The 27984-nt window shown below is 38.8% G+C and overlaps 1 protein-coding gene across 1 annotated transcript; it reads left to right on the top strand.

Moving 5' to 3' along the window:
* Positions 1–27937, top strand: LOC129278979 (uncharacterized). Its single transcript, XM_064110931.1, has 20 exons — positions 1–89; positions 6231–7064; positions 8006–8084; positions 8687–8786; positions 9508–9694; positions 11766–11882; positions 12701–12817; positions 13563–13649; positions 14795–14941; positions 17629–17835; positions 18172–18464; positions 19776–19841; positions 20147–20361; positions 20942–21186; positions 21538–21781; positions 22576–22768; positions 23808–23868; positions 24412–24481; positions 25534–25697; positions 26296–27937. Exons 2-20 carry the CDS (start codon positions 6231–6233, stop codon positions 26416–26418), a joined length of 3549 nt encoding a protein of 1182 aa, XP_063967001.1. The 5' UTR covers positions 1–89; the 3' UTR covers positions 26419–27937.
* Positions 27938–27984: the final 47 nt, after the last annotated feature.

The raw sequence follows: 27984 nt of genomic DNA, 5'->3' as shown, positions 1-27984 counted from the left end.
GGCCAATTCGACTATAACACCTACACATCGCGGAGCTCGTAGCTAGCTATACACACGCCTGCAAGTGCTAGCTGCTGTGACTTTTTTTGGTAATGTAGTATTGTTCTTCTGTTTTGGGGTTAAATTCTAAAAATTTTAATATATTATCCGATATCTTGTCCTTATATAGGGTTTTGTTCAATATATATTTTACTGTGCTACACTTAACGAAGTTAGGCTTTGCCTTTGCCACTCCGGCTTTGGCTTACCTCACAGTCACACAGCTCAGCTCAAGCGATGTTCGTGCAGGGAGCTCCGGCCCGCGGGCCGGAGCCCAGGGGCCGATTGCACAAAAGGGTCTTTCCAAGGACCGTCTTTCGTGTCGCCCATCTTTTATGATGCGCTATAAGCGGGGTGTTTCTGAAATTTATGATAAACAAATAAAATTCATAAGCTTGCTTTTAAATCAAATTTTACACAATTTCATGAGAAATCACATCATTTTATAAACAAATATTTTGTTTATTTTAACGGACAAATAAAATATATTTGCAAATAATTTATTTGAAATGCGTTTCACATGGCGTATCATAAAAGATGGGCGACACGAAAGACGGTCCTTGGTCCTTGGAAAGACCCTTTCGTGCAATCGGCCCCAGGAGTCGACCATGTAAAACGAGGGAGACACGGGACTGGGGTAGATTTAGGGTCTCAATAGTAATCTTAATAAAATGTGGAAACAGAAATTATGCACTTACCACGATTATATGGATGAAGGTCAGTGGCGTAACAGGCGGGGGGGGGGGGGCAAGCTGCCCTCTGCCGGCTGCCCCTTGGCCTTGCGGATTTCACCGGGAAAATAAAAAAAAAAAATGGGAAAAAAAGAAAAGGGAGGGAGAAAGTAAGAAAGGCAAAGGGGAAGGAAAAGGAAAAGTGAAAAGAAAACGAAGAAAAATATTCTTTTAAATGGAAAAGGAACGAAAGAAGAACATTTGAGAAAGAACAAATCATTCCGAAATAGGCCTGTGATGCAATACTAATAGCAGCATGATGGGAAATAAATTAAAAGATGACAAAGAGGCAAACAACAGTGGGAAACGAAGGTAGAATGGAATTAGTCATAAGCTAAATTGGTAAACAAAGAAAAGGGACAGAAAAAAAACTCAATAACATGACCGGGCTGCCAAAGATTGAAAATATAGAGCGGGAAGAAAGATGGAGCATTGGAGGGCATACAACATTGTGCTATATATATACACTCCCCTCCAAAAGTTTGGGAACACCTGCATTTAGTGTGTGCTTTTATATACTTGGTAGACTTTATTGATATTGAGGCTCATAGCATAGTTGAATTTTTGTTTTAAAGTGAAGATTATACTGCAGTGTGAATTTTGTTATTGATTCAAACAAATTTATACCCTCTTAAATGGCTGGCTACCAGTCAAGATGGCATTCTCTCAAAATGCTAACTTCTTTTATTACATGCAGTTATTGCAGTTATTCAGAGCTTTTACACTAAAACATGTGCAACTTCATTCATTTTTCCTTTTCCTAGTCAGAAGTCAGACACACAAATACAATTAAACAATACTCAGTGTTTCACTGATATGGAAAATTCGATGGAAAACTCGATGGGATTGAGATCTGGGGACTGGGGTGGCCAATCCATGATTTCCAGGACTTGCTTCTCTTCCTTTTTCTTCAAGTAGTGTTTGCATAATCTTGACATGTGTTTTGGGTCATTGTCCTGCTGGAAAACGAATCCTTCTCCGATCAGGCGTTTCCCTGAAGGGATGGCCTTCCGCTGTAGGATTGAATGATAGCCGTGCTGGTTGAGAATACCCTTTACACTGTGCAAGCTGCCTACCTTTCCTGCACCAAAGCAACCGCAAACCATGACATTACCACCACCATGTTTCACAGTTGGCTTGATGCACTGGGCCCAGCATCTTTTCTCCTTTTCACCGTCTCACATAGGTACGTTGCTTGCTGCCAAACACCTCGAACTGTGATTCGTCAGACCAAAGAACCTTCTGCCACTGCTCCAAAGACCAGTCTTTATGCATTCTAGCCCAAGCAAGCCTTTTATTCTGGTTCTTTTATTTGAGGAGTGGTTTCCTTGAAGCCACACGGCCCATCAGCCCTGCTCCACATAGACGTCTTCTAACAGTTGAAGAACATACTGGCATCTCACGGGTGTTGTTGAGGTCAGCTGTAATTTGTGGGCAAGTCAGACAACGGTTGTGCAGACTGCTCACCCGAATGTATTTATCTTCAGCAGGAGATGTTGTTTTTGGCCTACCACTTCGTCTCCTGTTCCCATTAGACCCAGTGGCCTCTTTGCGTTTCAGGCTGTAGTGAACCGCATGGATACTGATCTTGAGTTTCCTGGCTATTTCTTGCATGGAGTAGCCTTAATTCTTTCCTCAAAACTACAATTGACTGACGTGTTTCCAAAGAAAGCTGTCTTGTCTTAGCCATTTTAATTTTGTGACTGACTTCTGACTAAGAAAACTGAATAGGCAAAATGAGTGAAGGTGCACTGGAATAAGTGTAAAAAACTCAGAATAACTTGAATTCATGAATTTCAAATTGCACTGATGTCTACTCCACTTCCATACATTTTCTTTAAAGAAGGATTAGGCATTTGTCAAGTTCAGATGTTTTTCAAGATAAAGATGCAGATTTCCATAAATTAACTGTCTTATGAACAATACTGAGCAACAAATTCTGAGGACATCTGCTGTAACATTCACAAAATAATGGGAAGAATTTCAGAAAAGAACCCCAAACAGAACAATGTTAAAAGAAGTTAGCATTTTTTAGAGAATGCCATCTTGACTGGTAGCCTGCCCTCTTTGGCAGCTGCACGTCCCTTAAGAGCTTTGAATTTGTTTGAATCAATGATAAAATGTACACTGGTGTATAGCCTTCACTTAAAAACAAAAATACAGCTGTACTATGAGGCTTAACCTCAGTAAAGTCTACCAAAGTTCGAAAAACACACACTGAAGGCAGGTGTTCCCAAACTTTTGGAGGGGAGTGTATATATAAAGCTTGCTAAATTTCATGCAAATAAGCTACCGGGGCTTTGCCCTAGACCCCACGCAGTAGGGGCTCTTCATCTACAACCTCCAAGTGGCTCTATAACGCCCCTGTAGGGACCCTTCCTACATTTAGCTTTACGTTCAATCACTGGCGTACAGGCGGGGGGGGGGGGGGGGGGTACGGACTACGGGTCTTGGTTCCACACCCAAGAGGAAATAAAAGAAATTATAGAAGACAACGTATAATGAAATGAATGGAAACCATGAAATGTGTTATTTGCTGAATATAATGGAAAAATCTATCACATGATTATAATTTTAATTTCAATAGGCAATTTTTTTTCAGCTTGCTGGCGATTTTTTTTTTAATTTCCCACATTGCTATGTTTTGCCCCCTCAAAATATTTGGTTCATTACGCCACTGGGTTGAATAAATGTGTTATGTAAAAGCTATATTCTGTATATATGATTAAAAATAGCGGCAATCTCTGCGAGTGTTTAATGGCATTGATATCAAGAAATTCCGGGGGCTCCGCCCCGGACCCCAACCGCATAGCACTGCCGTATCTGAGTATGGAATGGTTGGGCCATGGCCCCAAAAGTTCTAGAACCAAGAAAAAAAAAAGGAGGAAAGAAATCAAAGGAAAAGTGTAGGATATTATTTTATTTACTGAATATAATGTCAAAAAATATCTCTAAGTTAGATTCTCATAAAAAGGTGATTTTTTTCTCGCTCGCTTCGCTAGCTTTGGACTTATATCAAGCAGCTCTTTAGCACAGGGGCCATACTGCGCCCTTCATTTTTTTTTTTACTCTTCACGCTACTGCCACAAAGAATCCTGTTCACAGTGTCGTACTGACCACAAATATGGAATGGAAAGAGAGGAGTGAAATATATTATTTTCTGGATATCATGTCAAAATCTATCACAAAATTGGATTCTTGTATTAAAAATGTCAATTTTTTTGCTCGCTCGCAACTTTTTAAAAAAGATAAATGATGCCCGATACACAATATCTGGTCCTCTCAAATTAGTCGCCTCATTACACCATTAGGCCTGTTCTTACCATGATATGACCGGGAAATTTTTGGCTCTTGCCCCCCCCCCTGGCCACCAACCCCTGTTACACCGCTGATGAAGGTCTATCGTGACACACAAATCCTGACATCGAGGCACAGACTGGAACCTCAAAAAACCAAAATATAGTGAGATCTAACGTTAGTCTTTGGTATTGGTGGTGATTTTTTACCTAATTGCTAAGAAAGCATGAATGCTTGTAAGCAAGCAACCAGAGGACCGACGGCTTAAGGTCCTCTCCGAAGGACCTGGTACTGAGGATTAATGCCTTACCAAAGGGCACTAGCGCACCAAGTGGGAATCGAACCCGGGTCACCGGAATACGAAACCCCCGCTCTACCGACTGAGCTATCGCGCCTCCCTGAGGACTCCATGATGATGTTTTTAAAAATATTTTGACATATTCATGGAGTCTTGAACCGCCGGCCATATATGTATAAAAGACACTTAAACAAAGATGGATTTCCCTAGGAAATCGAATTAAAGGGTGAAATCAGTTTGTAGGGTTGAATTTTATTTATCTATGAACCTTGATGTGCCTAATGTGTATAAAGGGATAAAAATTATTTCACTATAAATGGTAAAAATTAGACATTTCTTACTAGACCGATCTCCTGTAGATCCCTTGATCCGTTTGTCAACAAAGCAAATACGTTACAGCCTGACCCTTGAACCGCTTCGTTATTACCTACATCCGATTAGCGATGCCGTTTTGAAGAACAATTTATAGATAAATATTATTATTTCACAAATACTAAAATTTAATACGTGATTATAAATAATTAGTAGTAATTATTTATAATCACGTATTAAATTTTAGTATTTGTGAAATAATAATTTTTATCTATTTCACAAATACTAAAATTTAATACGTGATTATAAATAATTAGTAGTAATTATTTATAAGTATCATTTATTAGTATTCTGATACTAACCTCGCACTAGTGTGAGTGATACTGGACGGGGTTTTCTAGCGATCATAAGCCGATACTACGACTAGATCTAGTCTAAGTTAGGCTTTCAGACCCCTTTACTGACTAAATAAACCAATGACTATGGTCTTATGGACAATTACACGCACTCGATTCTGCTCGAAAATTTGACGGAATAAAGCCATATTTACATTTCCACTCTCCCATCATATATGTTCTATTGCTAGGTGTCTAGGCTAGGGCTAGATATATTATTTTGAACCTTCTCCCTATTTTATTTTCAATTTTGGGTTGCTGTCGCAAAAGGAACTCTTCCCCTATGGGAAAAAGCATTGAAAAGTACCCCACCTGAATTAGCATAACAGGCATAATATTCTCCCGATTTAAATTGGAAATTTCTGATTTTTTAAATAATTTTTTTCGGATTTTCTTTTTTTCAATTCATTTTTTATATGTGAAATTCCTTGCCCAAGAACACTCCCATGCTGTTTTTACTGCTTTTTAAAGTCAAATGATGAAAACTATCATGCAGACTCACCTTAAAAAAATCACTTTCGATTTCTTTACTATGCAAGAGCTTGTAACCCCAACTGTGGCGCCTCAGACTTTGGCAGAGACTTGGTGACCCTTGGCTATTTTTCAGAGGGGAATATCATGCCTGATTAGAAAAACCCCAGTGAATGACTTTCATTGACTTTCAGTATTCCAAAGAGATCTAAATATCTGTTATCTGAGGCTTAAGTGGGTCCGAATTGTGACAGATTTGTGTACAAATTTTAATTTGAAATTTTGTGCGACACGTATGCACAGAGCTTGGCACTGAAAGAGAGATTGAGAGCATGTCCTATCTCGCCTATGCAAATACACAACTCGAATGAAAGGGCGTTCACCGTACCTTTAGTTTCAGATCCGAGCTTATCCAAATAATCAATGATTAAATAACCAAAAAAAATAAGGGAAAAGGGAAAATAAATGGATCAAATGCAGTCGTTTGGTGACGGATAGGCATATAAAATGTAGTTGATGTCGCCGACATGCGCGGGGATGTGAGGGGGAGCGATGCAGCGCATGGGGTAAAGACGTTCGAGTGAGCCAGATCTCCATCCATAGTAGCTCCATGGACAAAATACAAACATATCATTTTGTTTTAATAAACTTTGTAATCTTGACAGATTCCTTACCTCATTCTTGCAGATGATGAACCTGGCAAGAATTAAAAGTGCACTGGATGGTATTCAGGATGCTAGCTTGCACAGCATTGCAGAGACGATGAGTGGCATTGAACCTCTGGGAAGCAGTACCAACGCTTCCACTGCAGGCAGCCCAAGAGATGCATCCTCAAAGCTCTCCACAAGACACCTAGAAACAGATACCGCAAGGACCTCTAGAGACTCCTTGTTCTCACCTATTGGGGAAGCAAAGCACGAACCTATTGTACATATAGGAGGCGTACTGTCGGACTCTCGTTTCAGGAAGTCTGCATCGGAACCTTTGACAGGCGAGAAGGACTGGAGACTGCCTCAGGATCAGAGAGGCGTCAGCGAAAATAAATATGACCAGAGCCAGAGGACAAAGAATGTGCGAATTGCGACCACCTCCGAGACGTTGGTTAATAGAGCTCTGTTTGTGAAAGAGAGTCACATGTCGTCCAGAACCAGTGTTGGAGATGTGTCTAAGCCATGTGTATCATCTCATCCAAGCTCTGTTGCCGCGATAAAGAAGTTGACTGATGTCACTGGGAATTCAGGATTAGATGGAACAACATATCGTTACAATTCTCGCAGTGATATGATTGATATCGAGCAACGCTCACCCCATGATGCTTTCAGCATCTATTCATCGGATACAGGTACTAACACTCCACGTTACCAGGACACCAGTTTGACTGCTTCAGTTGGGTCAAGGATATCTCAAGGTCAAGATGAATCGGTTCCTGGGATACTGTCATCGCAGCAACAGCCATTGTCATCAAGTCCAAGATTGGAGCTGCACGGTCTGCCAGAAGGAAGGTCCATAAAAGACTTTGAGGTACCAAGTACTAAGTGTAAAAAAAGCAATGATGTTAATATTTTTTTTGAATTTCAGCATTTTATCCTCAACCCCAATTAGGTGAGAATAAATCCATGGAGCGCCAAGATGTGTATACATGTAAGTGTATGTGAATACAGAGCTAGCTCTATTTAATTCAATTGGTGTGAAATGGCCCTGTGCAAATAGCAATGAACCAGACCAATTTACATATTTCAGTGCGGTCTTTTCACGAAAATGTTGAAATGAACAAAAAGAAAATTTTGTACTCTAATAAAATGTTCTTTTGAACATGTTGTTTAGGATAGACGGTGCTTATGCCTTTGATGATTAAAGATAGCAGGGCCCAAATCTCCTGGCAGTTGTTGAAAATTGGGTTGAAAGGACTACGCAGAACAGAACATTCTGCAAACAACGTAATTTGATAATTAAGTTTACACATTTAAATCCTGGTAAAGAATCACTATGATTTAAAGTTACCATGCAATCTTGGGGGTGAGGACAGTGGGGCATATCACTATTGACCAGGGGGCCATTTCATAAAATTGTTAGGAAGTTAAGAATGACTTTAACAATGACTGGTGATCCTTTCTTGTGGTAAATGATATTCACCGTTAAATGTTCATTACCGATTAGTTAGCGTGTAAGAAAGGTTCACCAGTCATTCTTAAAATCACTCATAACTTTAAATACAAGCTTTATGAAACACCCACCAGGCCCAATGTCATAAAGAGTTGAAATCTATGCTAATGTTACCAAATGTTATGTCAATGGTTATGGTGCTCAGCAGCCAATCACACTCAAGGTTTCCCTGGTAGTTTGCAATAATGGAAAAGCAACTTTAGTTGTATATGTCTTTAAGAAACGGGCTCCAGCAGTCTATTCAGAGAAATTTGCTCTCGCATGATATCCTGATCATTTTTTTTCCTGTGCTTTTACAGAATCACCAGTCCATTCCAGCTGAACTTGCCGAAATCGAAACTTTGAGACAAAATTTGAGCAACATGATAACCTCTCCCGGTAAGCGTCTATGTATACAGACCATCCTCTGCTTCATGGTGAATTATTCTTTATGTAATTAGAATGAGTTGTGTTCATTCCTTGGATGAACCCTATGTCTTTTGTGTACTCTCACATATGCAACTTTTCTTGTGTACAGTACCTTTGTGCTAACCAGGCTTTTTTTTCCCGGGGGGGGGGGGGGGGGGTTACATGTACTTTTCACAAATACTGCCTAAATATGCTACATTGGATAAGCTTTCAATATAGAAGTAAATGGATATTTTCCAGTGCTCTGTTTTTAATTTCCAGGCTTAAGAATTTGGGCGCGAAATTGCCCCAAGCCCCTGTGTATTTTTCCCCCTTCTGCTACAACAGAAGGTATCCTACAATGCATATTATTTATTGTAATTATGCTGACATTTAATCAAGGTACAAACAAATATTTGCTTGAAGAAAAATTGGGTCAGAATGCACTCTAAGCATGGAGGGGCAAACTGTTGGGGTTACTTCACTGGTGGATATATAAGCTTCAAGAAAGCCTTTTCCTCCAAACTGCAGATGGTTTGCTTAATTCTTACTACATGTATGAGTCTTTCCACCTTCCTGCTATTTGCTATTAGGGTTATCTCAAGATGAAAGTTTATCTGAATTGCTGATGCTTGACAAGGAGCGTGCTAAGAGACAATCAACAGAAAGCAACAAAACAGATTCACTTTTGGGGTAAGTTCTGTGACAATGCTATCGGGGCCCTGTTTCTTGAATACGAAAAATAATTATTAGAAATTATTACTCTAAGCTTTTGATTTTCCAAGTGGCACCTTAATCTAAACATTCTTAACTTGATTCTGTTTGATGAATTGTTGTCATATATCTCATCGATATGTTTCCATCATTTACATGTATCTGCTATTAATGAAAAAAAAATAATGAAACAAAACTAAGAGGATAGACAACCCGTTTAAAGAAAGAATGGAACATGACAATTTACTTTTCCACGTCTATCTAGAAAGTGCCCTGGAATTCTGCTTAACCATGTATTTCTTTCAAGGTATGCCATGCTCTTATTGCTATTCCTGCACATCCGTTTAATATTTTATGCTTTCTTGCTTGCATATTGTTTTGCTGTGTATTTTGGCCTAGTAGATTAGTCTCCTAACTTTCAATCAGTGGGTGGTGGGTTCAAATCCCAGCAATGGGATAATTTACTTCTGCATGAAGTTGTTCCAAACTGTGCTGCACTCAACCCAGGGGAGGTATTAAGTGTGTATCTGGCAATAGTTCATTCCTTGAAATGCATAATGCTGTGTATAAGGGTTGCCAGAGTTAGGCCAGGGTAATAATTTCCAATTCCCTTTGGAATCACCTAGAGATGTTGAATGGTATATGATGCACTGTACAAGAATTGAATAATAATTATTATTATCATCATTTATTATTCTAGGGCTCAGGTTTTCCAAGGTATTTCACCGTCCTCACTGAGACCTGGATCTGACAGCGGCTTGGCGTCTTACCAACCGTCACATGTGACCTCAACTCAAAGGTCAGGGGTCAGCACGGTCGAAAGCAGCATCACCCAAGAGAATAGGGTACTGAGAGAAGGGTTGGAGAGGGAGAGGTGCAGGAGAAAGGTGAGTAAATTGTAGGCTTGAGTCAATCTGTGACTGAAATCAGTATTACAAAATAAAACTGATGAAACTAGAGTGAAGAAGAGGGGGAAGAAGGAAAGGAGTAATAAGATGGGGGGGGGGGGGGGAGTAAATCCTGTACCTTAATCAGCATCTACAAAGAAAATAGGGTATTGAGGAGGGCTTGGAGAGGGAGGTTTTGAAGAGGGGTGAGTAATTCCTAGGCCTGGGTTGATCTGCGGCTTTAACAGCATCACCATAAAATATCAAGGTGCTGAGAGAGGGATTGGAGAAGAAGAGGTGTAGTAGGAAGGTGTGTGTGTGTGTATTTGAGTTTTGTCAGACGTGTATCAATCAGATATGATTATTTACGTCTGGGACCGACCTTTAACGTCACCATCCGAAAGACGTGACCAGGGCTCGAACCTCTGCATCAATTTGTATTTTCCCCACAGCTTGGATTACAGGCGCACGCCACAACGCCCAGTAAATCCAAGGTAAATCCAAGGCCTTAGTTGTTCTATGGCTTAAAGGGGAAGTTCACCCTGACAAAAAGTTTATTGTAAACATAGTAGAAAAATAATTAAAAAATATTGCCGAAGGTTTGAGAAAATCCATCGAAGAATAAAGAAGTTACTAGCATTTTAATTATTTGATTTGTGATGTCATATGCAAGCAGAATTCATACATAGTGAATGGTAAAACAGAAAATTGAAAATGGTTTTTACTGTACCTTTTGTATATCAATAGACAAATCATTTCACACCCGATCATGAAAAGACAACAAAAATAAGTCATCAGGAACCATTAAAAAAAAATAAATTCATGCTTTTTATATTACATAACATATGGGACAGCTGCTCGTTTGTGACGTCACAAATCCAAAACTTGAAATTCTAATAACTTTCTTAATCTTCAGTGGATTTTCCTCAAACCTTCACCAATATTTTTTATATTATTTTTTCTGCTATTTTACAACAAACTTTTCTTCAGGGTGAACTTCCCCTTTAAATCAGCATCACCAAAGAAAACTCGGTGCTGATGGTAGGGTAGGAGAGGGAGAGGTTAGCAATTCCAAGACCTGAGATAGTCTGCAGCTGAAAGCAGAATCTGCCAAGAGATCAGGGGGGCGTTTCATGAAAGGACTTGTCGGACGTTTTATCCGACAAGTCCCATTTTATCCGACAGTTACCATAGTAACAGTACCTCTCAGCCAATCAACATCAGAGAAAGATGTCAGATCTGAAAACTTGTCGGATGAAAATGTTGATGAAACACTCCCCAGGATGCTGAGAAGGGTTTGGAGAGGGAGAGAGATGTGGGTGTAGGAGAGGGGGCAAGTAACCCCTTTATCCTTTACGGTCTGGTAGGTCCACAGGGTACCACCACCTACTGCTGGGCACCTGTCCTGGGCCCACTGCCATACAGTTACCAGTATGGTAACCTTTGCCATGCCATTGTAACTTGCATAGAATCCTTGATTTTGATTGGCTGCTGATCAGTGTTACCATGGTAGTTACTATTGGAGGGCAAAGTTACCATAGCTTTCATGCAACGGGGCACAACTTAAATAAGTAAATCTTGTTAATGATGCTCTATATTGTAAATTTGGATATTCAAAATCACTAGCTGTAATACCACAGTTAGATGATATATTCTGTCTGTGTATTGTTCCGTGAATAATTGTCAAATGTTCCTACGTTTCTTGGCACTGTCTTTGAAGGGGGAAAATTGATGGTGACAGTCAATACATGTACCTTTTTTAACACTTTCGTCCCAACCATGGTGAGTTGGGCTATTTTATGGCCCGCTGTCACTGACTGATGAATTGCAATTGATGTAGTTTTGATGACTGAAATATTGAAACCACTAATTTTTATTGCAGATATCATCTTCCCAATATTGTCTACTTTAATATTTTTATATCGTCTTACATTTACATCTTATATCCTTTTTACTTTTTGGACTGAAGTTAGCAACAAATATTACCATTTTCCCAGTAGTACAGTCACTTGCACCCTTCCAACTGATATCTTGCTTCAGTGATTTATTTTATGTTTGTCTTATCTGTTAGCATTGTGAGGATCAGATAGCTACATTGCAGGGGAGGATCCTCGAAACTCAGCAGCTCCTAGCTGTCGCTCAGGCTACAGAGAAGAAGAAAGACAACATGATCGCACAACTTGACAAGGTGATTATCATGGTCTGAAATATGTTTTAATATGAATTATGTGTAATCTTATTCAATGTGTTTTTCTTCTCCAAATTGGCAAAATTAGTATTTTCTTTCTTTGCTGCATTTAAAAATTTTATTGATCTATTTATTTATTTATTTGTTTGTTTGTTTGTTTATTTATTTATTTTTTATTAATTTATTTATTTATTCATAAGTCTTTTTTTAGTAGGGTGGTTCTATCGGTAATTGGCAACTGTTGTCCTTGGAGACCCTACAACAAAAATACAAATATTACAAACAAAACTATGAAAAGCATCCAAGATTTTAAGGTTATTATAAGAAATACAGATTTTAGAATTTTGTCATTTTGCATTGAAAAAGGGTGAGTTTGATCTTGAGCCTTATTTAACAGCTTTTATTCTTTCATTACTGCATCTTCCCTTAAAAGTTTATGTATGAGAAATATGTAGAGAGCGCCTTGAAATTAGCAATGTGTAAATTCTGGATGGAAAAGAATGATCTTTACATTAACATGGGTGTAGGCAATTGGAGGCTTTTAAGATCCCCCCCCCCATTTATTTATGATTAATTAAATCATTGACAAAAGAATCTGATGCAGAAGATTTTTGCACAGTATGTGTATTTTTTTTTACTTTGTTTTTGGTTGGTGGTGTAAGATGGTGTTACATCACTTTGCTCTCGGTTATTCATACATTTTGATTATAGGACAAAGTAAGCCCCAAATCCAAACCTGTGGGTGTGTCTTGTTTGGGAATTATTTCATAGTTTTTTTGTTTTTTTTCTTTCCCTATCTTCTTTCCTTTTTCTTGTAGACAATGGCCAAAGTTTCTGCAAGTTTGAAGCAGAGAGAACAAGAGAAAGTTGCAGTGGTTGACAAGTTGAAAGCAGCTAACGATGCACTACTGCAGGAGATTGAGAAACAAAAGATTGTAAGTAATACAGGTGAACATGCGGAAGTGGACCTCCCATGAATCCAGTATTTACTCAAGTCCAGGCAATTCTTTAGACCAAGTGCCTGTTTCATAGAGAATTATAAATGTGGTAACTTTCCCATCACAGCAACCCCTATGAATAAAAAAAAGAACTTACAGCTTCCTGATGTGATATCATATCATATTTCAAATCATCACAGAGCTTTTAGCTATATATATTTTTTTGCCTCCAATTAAAGGATTTTATTTACAATAAAGCAACATAAATTATAAAAATGATCATACATGGAATGACAGGATATTTTGAAAATGATATTGATACAAAATCAATTACATGATTATGCAATCATCCAACAATCATATATATAATATACAATAACATAAGATTTTGAAAGACATTGAGTTTCACAGAGTTTCACACGTATTTGATGATTTCTCTGGGTAGATAGACATAGCTTTTTCTGTATCAAGCTTTCAGTTCTACTCTTCTTTCTATTTCTCTCGAAAATATAAATTTCAGATTATCTCTCTTTTCTTTTCCACATACATGTATGTTTCTTGAAATGATAACTTTGTGAATGCACCAAGGTGCAACAGTCACAAGTAAAACTATTCATCTATTTCATGTTTAAACAAAATTTTAGCTTTTAGCTAGATATCACATATACTCTTGCATGCATGTACTGATATTGGTAATGGCTTCCTGGGTATGACTCATTCTCATATTTTTTTTAATGATTAGGTGATACGAGAACAAAACAGAGAATTGGTTGCCAGTAAACAGCACTCTGAGGACTTCAGACAATCAGAGAGAGCTTTGAGAGATCAGGTATGACACAGGATTTATTTCAAATTGGAGCTGATCTCCAAGAAAATGAGAGAAAATATATATATTAAAGAGAAATTCCAGTAGTTGCAGTAAACACTGATTTCATGAGAAAGTCTGTAAAACCAGGCTTAATTGTCAGTATATCATCGAGGATCTAGATCTGGTACAGTTACATAAACTGAACTTTGTGAAATCTTGAAATCTACGCTGAAAAAGTTCAGACTGAACTTCCCCAACACAGATAAGCGCACGTGGGACTGTATAATTGTGGGACTGTATAGTGGAGCGTTGTGGCCCAGTGGATTAGTCTCCGGACTTTGAAACAGAGGGTTGTGGGTTCGAATCCCAGCCATGGCGTAATTTTCTTCGGCAAGAAATTTATCCACATTGTGCTGCACTCAACCCAGGTGAGGTGAATGGGTACCTGGCAGGAATTTATTCCTTGAAATGCGTGTGCGCTGTAATCTTAGTAATTACGGCTGCCAAGCTACAGCTGGGGTAATAATATCCAAGTCCTTTGGAAGCGCATAGAGACATTATTCATAATCGTGATATGCGCTATACAAGAACTGTTTATTATTATTATTATTATTTATTATTATTATTATAATTATTGCTTTGAGCGTCGGGCCCGACGCTCTACCCGAATCCTATGCTTATTTGCTGATTTCTCAGTAATTACACAATTTCTTCCAGAATCCTTTGGCACATGCGTTTTATTTATACAAACAGACACTTTGGTGGTCATTTCATTGGATTCTGTACGAACTCATTTTGATATCGTTACCAAAACTAGCATTTACCTTTAAAGGGGGATATTTTTTTTCATTTTTGTGTTTTGCATCACTTTATTATATGATCATGCTTTCCAAAAATGGGACACACTTTTCTGATTTCAACTCAGTCCCATGTGACTATTTGCATGGTGGTACCTGTTCTTCGGCTTGCAAAATAAAAAGTAAGTTTTAGTTAGGATTTCTCATAATTTGTTTATTATGAGTTTCGTGTGTGAATTAACTATATGATGTAATTATATGATATTTTACATGTGCTCAAGTGTGCCTGCATGATTTTTCATATTAAAAAAAAATATTTATACATTATTGATGTGCCCTTAAGATTATATTTTTATTGTTATTGATCAGTTAAAACAACACCAAGCAGAAAATTCTAAGAGATGGGAGGAAGCACAGAAGATGGCACAGCTTACCAATAAACAAATGGAATCCATGGGGGAGGATTGTCTGAAGGTGGAACGGCAGCTCAAGCAAGTCCAAAATACTCTAGCATCAGTGAGTGTGACACTTGCTTCTTCAAAAGAATTCAGGCTGTATCAACTATCATTTGAATTCTATGCACAACACAGCAAACAGAAAAAAAATCCTTCAAAGTGTGTTTATTGTCACACAATACACATCCCATTCGCTTATGATAAGTCTTTTATTATTAGCTATATGACTGAAGTAAATTCTGTTAAACATGGCACTCAAAATCTGTCATTGAGAGCCTATTTTTATTTGGCCGTGAATTCTGGGAAATACATTTTTTAATAATGATAATACATGATACATGTATTTGTATAGCACACTTTCCATCTAGATTAGATGCTCAAGGCGCTTCAGAGCAGAACAACAACAAAACCTTTTATATATAATACAGAGCTTCCAAGTCTCCCGGATCCTGCGGGAGAATACTGGATTGCGATCCAATCTCCCGTTCTCCCGACCCCATGCCAAAATCTCCCGGATAATCAGGATTTTTAGCTGTTAAATTGTAAAATTCATACAAACGACTGTTTAACGAGTCTAGCATGTTCAACTCCCTAACACCCACGTGGAACCTCCTTATCACATTTTCATTTTACCCAGTAACTTCTACCAGTTTTTGTATACCGTAATCGTACATTGATTTCCCATGTAAATGAAGATAATTTTACTGAACGACTGGTGAAGTAGTCTAACAAGCCATTTTATTTCCGGGTTCTGCAATGTGTGATGAAAACTCTTCAGCGGTACTCCATGAACATGGCCCCCGCTGCGCCCCGGCGGGGCTCCTGCCGGCCGCGCTGCGCCAGGAAGCTCCGAGAAGGAAAGTTCACGAGCACTGCGAGGCATTTTTCGTAAGCTTGCTTGCGCCTTATTCGAGCTGAAACTGTGGATCAACGATGGGATTAACAAGTGGATTACTTTTACACCTCGACTTTCAGTTTCAGGAATAATTTTATTGACAATCCTGAAGAATTAGAAGCAAAGTGGAGATTTTTTCGCCTACTTTCACTTGGGTTGATCGGATTCGAACTCTTTCGTGAGTGAGCTAGCCTGGCGCTGGCTGGCTGAGCTGTGCAAAGCACGCCCCGTCCCGATTCATCCACACTACAATCGCATCGCCAGTGACCATGGAGATCATGGAGATGGAGTCATCCAAGACCAAGACGACAAAATACTTGTCGAAGTATAAAGATACTTTTCAAGCAGAATGGGACTGTGTGACAGTTTTCACAGGAATCCCTCAGAGACTTTAAACAGTCCACATATAAAGCTCATTTACCATGTTTACCACTACTGCAGCCCCTTCCCCCTCTGGCCAATTAAAGCAAAGGTATTTTCATGTTGAATGCATTCTTTTATGAATTATTTAAAAAATCTACTGTATTGCCTGAAGTGTATATTTAGTCAATGACAATTCATGAATTCTCTCTAATGTGCATTTCATCTATCAGAATTTTTTTTGATGGTTTAGACAGCTGTCGGTTACTATCAAATGTTGTTTCTTAATGTGTTTTGCTACCCAAAACTCCCATCCGTGGGACAACGTTCCGCCGCTCCCTCACAAAATCATACCTCCGCGAAATCTACTGGATTCTATCATCCCAATGTTGGCAGCTCTGATAATACCTGTAGGGACAGTGAGTTTCCGTTTAAAAAAATTGCCTTTTCCGTTTCAGAAAATCGTAAATTCCGTTTCAGCATGTCAGAAAACGGAAATTCCGTTTCCCCATAGACTTTGTGTACGCAGAAAATTGGCAATTCCGTTTACCATTCAGGAGCAATATATCACTCGCGTTGCGCTGGTCAAAATTTGTATCTGCCACTGTACCAACAACGCAGTAGAATCCGCTCTAATCGGATCTATGCGGGTACACAAAATCATTTTACAAACACATCTGACATAAATACATCCTTACCTTTCACATTATTAGCATTATTTTTTTATTAAATTAAATTTTATCGATAATTTTGGGGGGGTTTTGGACATCGTTTCGACCAGTCAACAACTTTAGCTTATCCGCCATTTTGGATTTCAAGACCGGAATATCATGCTGTTACATCTTCAAACGTAGAGGGCAGCAACACACGACCGTGTTGTTTGCATGTGAATGTTTTCGATACGGCCGACCCCGCCGCCGGCCAAGACCCGGGACGTGGGCGAGGCCCGCGGGGTACGATCAGGAGTGATGGAGTCAAGAGCAGTCACGATGTGTGGATTGTCATACTTTGTAGTGAAGTGAGATCGTGTTTTGTGAGGTTTTGTGGCCAGTTAATATTCGTATTTTGTTGAGATTTTGGAGTAATTACTGTTGCTGTTCTGTGTATTCTGAGGGAAAAAAAGGTTTCCGTGATTTTCCGTTTGAAATGGCACTTTCCGTTTCAAAAGGCAATTTCCGTGAATTCCGTCCGTTTTCCGCGATCGCGGAAAATCACTGTCCCTATACCTGTAAATAATGAGAGAAATCTTTTTCTTTATTTGAAAAATGGAATGCTAGGATTTTTTTTTTTAATTGTTTTATTTTATTATATTTTGTTTTTAGAGACTTTAAATTAAATGTTTTACTATTGGGATTATGAAACAAATGGAAATGATTCTTGGAGACTGGGTGGACCAGAGATGAGATGCAGGGATTTCCTCAGACTTGTGTATTTTTGATAGATTTCATCCTTATAGATGAAGATAAACTTTGTGGTTTGAATTAATCTGATAGGAGAGAGAAGAATGGAAGCACAAAGAGGTCGAACTGGAGCAGAAACTTTCATCCTTGGAGACGGAGCAGACCGCATCTTTTGATGAGATGCAGAGACTACTGCAGGAGGAGAAGAGAACGGTAGATGAACTGAAGAAAGATCTTGTCAAAGTGAGAAGAGAAGCCGATGAAAGTAGGAAGGAGAAGGAAAATGCCCTCCGGGAAAAGGTATGTTGGAAAGAAATTCAAACTAGGTGGGTGTGGGGGGGGGGGGTGTTCAAGAAAAGCTGTTTATCAAGATTGCCTTACTCTATGAATGACTAGAATACGTTAGGGTGAGATTATTTCCTAAGTATTCGTAATTTGGGTTACCCACTTCATAAAAAAATGGGTTTTCCTTTCAAATAATAGTTGTATTTTCCTTGTGTTTTTTTCCCGTGTATCTATTCATTAATGTAATCTTCTCGCACTTTGGGACATGTAGCTCATTGATTTGACCTTTTAACACAGGGTCCAATTCATCTGCATGATAACATTGTTCTTTTATTGCAAATCCTCATGAAGGAGAAGTCTGCTCTGGAGCTGAGCCTGGAGAAGGCCCGGTGGGAAGCCAAGCTTCAGAAGCAGGAGGCCGATATCCAGGATCGGGAAGGATCAAGGGCGAACGAGAGGATGGAGAAGATGAAGAGGGAAGCCGAGGAGATGGAGGAGATGCTCCGGGAGGGTCAGAGGAAGCAGGTGTCGGAGATGAGCGAGAGACACATGGAGGAGCTTCGGGTGCAGAAAGACGTTCATCAGAGGGAGATGATGCAGAGAGAACAGAGATGGGCGGACAAACAACATCAATATCAGACAAGGTTAGATCTATTGAAATGGTCTCATTAAGGGCTAATGATCTGATGATAGTATTGAATTACATGTACTATGACACGGAAATGTGAGAAACATTCTTTTATCACAATAACGGTGTATAGTAAATAACATCAATGCTGAACAATTATATCAAAGTGATGGCCATAAAGCCATTACATGAATACTGATGATGATGCACAGCATTTGTATAGTGCCATTTATCTGTCAAAGACATTCAAAGGTGCATTTTTGGAGGAGCCAGCCAATCTGAGTCGCCTAGAAGGGCGTGCACACAGAACTGGTTGGGGGATTGCAGGTGGACCACTACACCGGGGTTTCCCCCTACTCTTATTCGAATAGTGCAGTGGATTCTTGGGGGATTGCAGGTGGACCACTACACCAGGGTTTCCCCCTACTCTTATTCGAATTGTGCAGTGGATTCTTGGGGGATTGCAGGTGGACCACTACACCAGGGTTTCCCCCTACTCTTATTCGAATAGTGCAGTGGATTCTTGGGGGATTGCAGGTGGACCACTACACCAGGGTTTCCCCCTACTCTTATTCGAATAGTGCAGTGGATTCTTGGGGGATTGCAGGTGGACCACTACACCAGGGTTTCCCCCTACTCTTATTCGAATTGTGCAGTGGGTTTTGGGGGGATTGCAGGTGGACCACTACACCAGGGTTTCCCCCTACTCTTATTCGAATAGTGCAGTGGGTTCTTGGGGGATTGCAGGTGGACCACTACACCAGGGTTTCCCCCTACTCTTATTCGAATAGTGCAGTGGGTTCTTAACGTGCAAAGGTGGTGACTCTCCTCTACACGGTGCCTCCATTTAACGTCCTATCCGAGGGATGGAATGTTTTCCACTGTAACTTTGCTTTCTTGCATCTATGAAACGGGGGAGAGACGTTTACACACAACACACTGGCTTTAGTCATCCGCCTGGGGTGGACTCAAACCCAAGATCTTTGGTTCGATGGGCAGACACTTCACCGACTGAGCCAACTTCGCTCTCGAAAACATGAATCAAAATACTGCTGTTGAATAGAGGGTATTTTAAAAGTGAGACCCAAGTTTTTATTTGTTCAAATGTTCCGTTATTAGGTAAAAACATAAACATTGAAGAACTTCATTAAGAACTTTATTAAAAGGATACCTGCATCTATGCGTTTAAAAACTCTTTTCTTTAATAGGTGAAAGCAGAAATATTGAAAAGAACTACATCAATGTATGGATTTGAATCAAAGCACTTGTGCAAGTGTCACTTATATTCTTGAAGAAAAAATATTTTCATATGTTTTGTTGTTTTTAGGTTGGCTGAATGTCAACAGGAAATTCTGAAACTGACCAGAAAGATCGAGAAAGTGCAGCAGCAAAGGTGAGTATGTGAGACTACTCAATAGACAGATTTACTTGTATATTCAAATCTTATGCATACTTTTCATACAAGAGTTGATGACTTTTTGAAAGCTTGCCAGACATAGCAACAAGTAATGTATGCATACTTGACTTGTTGTAAGTATCGTATGCAAGTCAGAATCTGATGAATACATGTAGTATATCAATAATGATCTGTAAGCATCTTAGATATTCTTGTAATATTTTGATATATTTTTGTGGAGATAATTCCTACCCCCCCCCCCACAACTCCACCTTCGTTTAACAGAAAGTACATTTTTACAGGTTTGGGATCGTAAGTAAGCTGCAACATTTTCTACAATCTCAGTGCAACGAAGCTGTGATGATGGTCAGCTCTCTAGAGAAGTCTCCCCAAACTCCTGTCAATGTGAATGGACAAGTGACTGGTGAAAGAGGCTACACAAGGCAAGGGGTCAGAGGTCTTGTCAATCAAGGTCAAAAAGTCAGAAGTGCAGTTGGTCCTTACACAAGCATTGAAGGTATGGTCATTTTTAGTGTAAAAGTCAAGGCCAAACTTAAGTGAGAAAATGAAATGAAAATTGACATTTTTTCAAACTAGAACTTGAAATGGCAGATAAAAACAACTTCTAGATATTTGGTTGGATTTAGGTTTCTAAATAACCTAAGTGAAGGAAAATGATCGTTATGTGATTTTCCAATAGAATACCTAAGTGATGGATGACGTCATAAATTTTTTTGTTGTATTTCAGCATTTTTTATACCATATTTTGGTAGAGCACGATGAAAGCCCCCACTACCAAAATTTGGTGGGAATCGTCCATGGTGGCCTGAGATATGACCTTATGAATACATAATTAGCCCCCTTGAAGTCAATGTATTATTGGCCTGGTTCTAAACGTAAGCATCATCGAATTGGTCAAATCATACAAAGAGGATGTGCGTTACTTACTGTGTATTAATTAAAAAGATTGTACATTACATATCATGTGCACGTCAGCTCTACATGTAAGTATGACTTTGTGAACACACCCTTTGCTTTTTTAAACTGTAAAGGAGATTTTCGATTCATTTTGGTCACCTTATTTATGATTTTCTCAGGTCAGCATGCAGAGCAATTAAAGCGTGCCCAAGAGGAGGCCAGACAAGCAATCCAACGCCTCTATCTCGAGAAGCAAGAGGAATTTGATGAAGACGCTCCGCACGAAGCATCGTCCTTCTACCCTCTCGAAGCTGCCCCGTCTACCCCTACGAACAGTGAGGTGTCGCAGAGTACGGTCTATCATGATATCGATGCGTCACTTCTTCAGACGGCTCATTCTACTGGCAACCAACCAAACAGACAGGTGTGTTCTTCATATGGTAGTGGAAAAGCGAAAAGGAGAAATGTGAATTTATGAAAAGTTGTGCATTTAGGGTATAATTTGTTCGATATTTGTGATCAAGAGTGTCATCATACCAATTATCGTTTGCCATGATTCTGATTCATCACACTTCCAGACAGAGTCATTCTACAAGCTACTAAATTAATTGACAGGTTTGCCATATTGTAGAGGAGAAGTAAAAAGAATTAGTGCAAAATTATAGGAATATCAATAGGGTTTTTTATATCAAACAAGCCAAACAAAAGTCCCATCTATCGCAATATCAACATGTCACACCTAGATCAATGAATGTTCTGTCTTGTTTGGTTTCAGAGTTGGCACGTAGACCAGAGACTGCCTGCAACACCCAATACAGTCATAACCAATGGGGTCATGATGCACAAAGGGGTGTTGACCGCCACACCCCAGCGATTGGACACAAGCCATTTAATGAATGGAATACCAGCAGGGGATGAGATGGAGTCGGGATGGATGGGCGTCGACCAGTCGGATACCGGTGCCTTCCTGGAGATGATGACCGCTGAGCGTCAGGATACAAAGATAGAACAAGACATCGGTGAGTGGACATTATTGCTCTTATGCTGTATGGTGAGCTGCTGAGTTCCTAACGGTCTGAGTGTGGATGGGAGCCTCAATAATTTTCTCATGTGACAATTTGTGTGTTTCATAATTGAATCCACCACATACATTCATTGGGTGATTTCAGGTTCAGTGTTGACCTATTGATGTTGGTGTTGATGTCATTTTGTAGACGAGTATAAAAAACACCAAACCTAAGATGAAGTTGGTCCTGAAAAGTCACTTACTACTAGGTGTTGAGCTGTCAGTAATGTGATCTGAATTATTTATGGAAACTCAGAATAGGTTTTGGAGCTTGGAAAAGCAATCGAAATTGTGCCACCAACACCGGACTTGAAATCACCCAATCACCTACTTTTCTATGTGGGTCAGCAAATACTTCCTAGATGGCATGCGCTGCGAGTGAGAATCGGAAGATTAAAAATTGAATATATCTAACATTGAAGTTCAAGCACATTGAAGAATAAGGAGATGTCAGTAGAACTGCAATTGGAATACATGTAGCAGGAAAACTAGTATTTAAAATGAGGTTTTTAATTGCTTTGAAATAAAAAGCATGTTGATTTATGGTGTTGGTCCACCAATCTGTGGATTTAACGTAAAGAAATTATGATAAATAAATTAAATAATATAGGATTTGTATAGCACACATATCCACCTTGCTAGGTGCTCAAGGTGCTCCTGTATCACAACAAGGGCAGAACTTGCACAGATATGTAATGAAACACACAAATTACAGTTGCCCTATCTATTTTTGTTTATTTTTTATAGTAGGATGGATGAGTCAACATAACTCTACTCTAACTTCATCACCAACCAAGGATGGTCCGTCAGATTACTACGTCCAGTCAGGTCAAGGATTATCTATTCACATTCCAGGAACCCTAGCAACCTCTAGCAATACTCGGGTCAAAGGTCATAACAGAAGTGATCTTTCCACCGGACCTCTGGACATGCTCGATAGGTAAGATGAGGTTTCATGAAGTGAATTATTGTAGGCTAATCAGATGCTTTCATCTTATTGGAAAAGAGCAAATTTATCATGATTGAAAATCACTTGTGAAATTTATATTTTATAGCATTGCATTTTATTCTTTATCTCATTGATAAATAAATACAAATCTGTACAGGAAATAATTTCTCTGGTATCGCATCACAATTTGCTCCATATTTTTAAACTCTGCTTTACAAAATGTCGTGTGTAGCAGATTTTTCATAGGACTGCCTGAGAGAAGGCATTTACATGGTAGAGAATCAAATTCAGTTACTTTCTAAGGGATTCATATCAACGAGTGTTTCTATCATCGGGATGAAGAAACTTGTTTTCAAAGAAAGAATCGAAATCCTTAGAATCCAGTTTGCATAATTTATATATATTACTTTTAACTATGTCTGACAGCCTCTGGTAAGCTTTCCTGTTGTCGAGAACAACTTTGGAAGTTAGAAATAAAAATTGAATATTTTATTCCATCGGCCAATGATATACGCCTGCCTCGTTAAACCACATATGCGGACATTTTTTTTTTGAAAACTAAAGAAATCATTTATGGATTCTGAAATCTCTTTTTCTTACTTACTTAGCACTTAGTTCCACATGCATTTTGAAGTGCAGTGGGCAACAAGCTCTCGTCACCTTGGTCAGTCGTTGGCAACCTCTTCAACCTCTGACATATAATAGTATTCAGATTATGGGCCTTTAAAATCTTCAGGAAAGTTCCAGCACCAGATGTGCATGGGACAACCTCTTTTTTTCATCTTCCATTCGGTTGCCAAGTCATTGATATTTTGGGGGCATTTATTGATATTTTTAGTTATATCTAGTCATTTGATATTGCACATTTTCCTTTCATTTACTCTGCACTGTGTACATACTACTCCCATGTTTTGGCCAATAAAACAATAATTCAACTCCTCAGAATGATCAGCTTAGTCCATGCAATAAAATTATATTGACATATCGAATTGAAATCTATATACCATTCCTTTTTTTTTGCGTTTTTTAGCCCGGTCTCATCAACGCAAGGAGATTTTAGAGAAATCGCCCTCCAAAAATACATCGCCAAGGTTAGTACAGATTCTTGTTGAAAAGTAACAAAATCTAATTAAATTATTTAAGATTAATCACTAATATCATTTAAATCTGCAATGGGTTCTCCAATCTTTTATTAATATGATTTAAAAACACAAGAAACATTCAACAAACGAAAATGACAGTTTTGTGGAAATCAAATGAGAAGTAGAGAAGTGTGGGATTTTATTAATTTTATGTTATTTAGGTGAAACATGCAAAACCTCATGAATACATACAGTCCTGTGCCCCTTCCCCTCTTTTGTATGTTTATACATGTACATACATGTCATTCATGCTGTGATACAAATATCAAAGAACCGTCTCTATTTGCTATTTTGATCATACATGTATATAAATCAATTATTTTATTATAGATAGAATATGCATAAAGAATGTCTGCTTTGTAACAAAGTGCAATAAGTTACACCATTCATGATCTTGCATTTTAAGTGGGGGAGTTGATTCTTGGAACATAGAAAATTAGAAGGATTTTAATGTTACATGTAGTTTAATTTTTTTTTTTTTTTTTCTGACAGCTTTTAGAACAATCTCCAGGGTCTGTTCAACAAGACTATCTACCGCAACGTAATCTTGCGTCATCAACGGGTAATTTACATTTCAAAATATTTTTAATGTCATCAATTTGGTTTATTTTTTGCTGAAGTACTTGTAAGGATCAGGCATATAAATTTTCTGTTTTCCGCTTTTTATCCTGCTTTAATGTTGGAGTCTATTTCCACATAGAGCAGGGGACTGTTTCGCAATGGATGAAGTGTAACTTTCACATGCCAACATGCACACAATGTTGAAATGTAACCTATCCTGACTATTGTTCAGAAAAGCGTATTCCCCTGCAGGAATCTCGTCAAGGCCAGCCTCGACTACATTCCTGAGGGATGTTTCACAAAGATTTAAGTATGACTTAAATCGCACTTAAATGCCGACGCGTATCTGAAATGCAACGCGCAATCTAATTGATCAATACGCAGTAGTGCGCGTCCTCTTTGCATGATCTGACCAATGCGGTCATGGCTTTTATACCGCGCGCAACTAGGCATTTAAGTGCGACTCTAAGTCATACTTAAATCTTTGTGAAACACCCCCTAGTCTCCTTAACATTATTGGATCAATTTGTTTAAATTAATATCAACACAACAAGGAGTTTAATAGCAACTTCAGTCAGACTTGAGCCTTTGTGAAAAACAACCCCCCCCCCCCCCCACCCCGTAGACTGATTTTTATTTTTGTATCCTTAAAAGATAAATGCCAGTTGTGGTAATAATTTCAAAATGAGTTCGTACAGAATCCAATGAAATGACCACCAAAGTGTCTATGTATAAATAAGAAATATGTGCCAAAGGATTCTGGAAGAAATTGTGTAATTGCTGAGAAATTAGCAAATAAGCACGGGATTTGGGTCAAGCGTTGGGCCGACATTCAAAGCAATACTAAGACACTGTCCCACGTGTGCTTATTTGTGTTGGTGATCTTCAGTGTGAACATTTTTCAGAGTAGATTTCAAGATTTCACAAAGTTCAGTTTATGTAACTACCAGATCTAGATCCACGATGATACAGTGACAATTAAGCTTGGTTTTACACACTTTCTCGTGAAATCAGTGTTTACTGCAACTACTTTCATTTATCTTTACTGTGCAGGTAAAACAGTGATAGAGAAAGAAAGATTGCAGAGTGGTATACCACATGTTACTATGGAGCATCCGCAACGGGGAAGTTCAGATGTTAGAACCTCTACCACGACAAATGCTAGTCGACAGGTGGTTGCAACCAGTAGAGGCGTGGTTAGCAAAGACAAGATCAAGGTAGACATTTTTCTTGTCTTGTGTGCATAGTAGGCCTGTATGAAATGTTGGTCAGTCTTCAGATTATTTTCTGGGTATGAATAACGTGTAGTTGTTGGATGATTTTGATACCTTCTGCCCCACCATAGGTGGTCGCTAGATGCGCTGTGTTTTTGGGTCATCCATCTGTCTCGTATTCGTTCTCACGATATCGAAGAATTGTTTGACAGATCACTTCATACGTGGTCTAAGTATGCATCTAGGAGTGGCGGTGATTTGGGTCAGAAGGTCACACAGGCCGTTATATACCTTAAAATATCTTGTTCTCATGATTAAATAACTGTTTTGGGGTTCATCTTTAAACTGGGCTCATTTCTGCTGAAAGGAAAAGCCATATGAGCTTATTAAATCTAGTGGCCATGAGATCAATTCCAAGGCGAGCTCTTTCGATATGATTTTTCACATTTTTGAGCAAAATCCTATTTTTTCAGTCAGAAAGTTGGAGAGGTTCATGGTGTTCTGATTTATTGTAGGGCTACTTCGGGTGTATAGTTCCCTGTGGTGCCTCCTTGTGGTAATTCACCTGGTCAAAAATCTCCTTATCATTTTACAAAAACAGGCTGGACCTCCCAATTCTGGACCAAAGAGTGCCCCCAGCAGGCCAAGACCAGCCATGGGAAGAGGTCAAGACACTACGGGAAACCCCACCAAGTCGTCTCAGCGAACAAAGGTGTGGCGCTGAGGTGGATAGACGGCACCAGCTTTAGGTCAAGATGAGCAATCCATAGAAATTGACGAGACTTGATAGTAGACCAAGTAAATTGTCAAAGTGTGGCGATGAATTTGATACACAGTGCCATCTACAGTACAAGATTAGAAGGGTTGTGAGACGTCTAATATCTACAGTGATATCGTGTCTGATAAAACGTGAGGTAAATTTGAGAAATGGTGATGTGTATGTGAAAGAAAAGGTTTTAAATGTTGATGATACCATTGAGCTGGTACCTGAATAGTCCTTTAAAGGTGCTGGAGAAAGAGTAAATTTAACTATCAAAATGATGATATGTTTGTCTAAGAATATTGCTAGTGGGGAAAATAGAGGCTACTTCTGCAATAGCACAAATGCCAAATTTTTTTTTTTTTTTTTTTAATAATTTACCCATTGTGTGCCTATTTTCTCGAAAAAGAAGAATGATTAGTAAATGCATGGTAAATAAATCCTGTGTTTTCTTATTGAATATTCTCAAACTCCTTCTTTATCCACTGCTGCATAGGGATTTTGTGTTTGATTTTATACTGTACATCTGCAGTGCAGTACGTTATATCATTCCTAATATAAAGCATGTAATTTCAATTAATCATAAGACTAACTAAATTGGCAACACATTGAAAACAGTGAAATCACTACTATGAATGCAAATTGGCAACTTCTTGATGTTATCTTACTGAGTGTATATTTGTTTTCAATGATGAGAACTATCCATATTCATTTATTTCCTTGAAGAAGTACTCTCCCAAAAAGCGTACACGCTGTCCTGGAGAGGGACAATAAGCGATTGCCGATATGAGGAGTTAAAAACAAATAAGTTTAAACTTTTTTTTCTTTCCCGATGTACCTGCCTTTACTAGATGCTGCTCTGCCAGCAGTCCCAGCTGGGAAATTTGCCCCGGAAAGGTAACCAGTTTATAGCCATATTTTTGAAAATGCAAAGCATCTTTTAGGAGGAAACCTACCCTAAAGGTGTCGGGATGACATCATCAGATAAACATATTTCTACAGGGAAAATACAGTAACCGTCGCATCCTGTCCGAATGTACCTTTGGCACACTCTCTCCGAGCGTGTCTTTAGATCACGTAATGAAAGGTAATTAATTACAGTAATTAACTTTGAATTGAACTTATTATATATTCTAAATATAACCTTAATACATGCAAGGAAAGTGAAAATGATAAACAGATCAATTCGCTAGAAAGAAGACAGTAATTTTTGATAGAGATTGACACAATTTTTATAGCCCTGATTATCAGAGTAAACACATGCATTACGAAAATTCTTGTTTTAACTATCAAACCCCAATTTCAAATTCCAAGCCATTTTCACTTCCCCCTTCCCCCCCCCCCCCCCCCCCCCCCCCCCCCGTGAAGTGTGCAGGCAAGTGCGCACACACATGTAAGTGAAATCCGTCGGGCCAAAAGAGGATGGATATTATTAAATAGGTGACACAACCAATATTGCAACAGAAAGACAAAGTAAAATACCAAAACAAAAACCGATTTCCAAAACCAAAGAAAGGGTGGTGAGAAAAC

Source organism: Lytechinus pictus, chromosome 16 (assembly GCF_037042905.1).
Source record: "Lytechinus pictus isolate F3 Inbred chromosome 16, Lp3.0, whole genome shotgun sequence".
Taxonomy (NCBI): Eukaryota; Metazoa; Echinodermata; class Echinoidea; order Temnopleuroida; family Toxopneustidae; genus Lytechinus; species Lytechinus pictus.
Note: the sequence above shows the minus strand (reverse complement) of the source record. Positions and strands in the feature narration are given on the sequence as shown.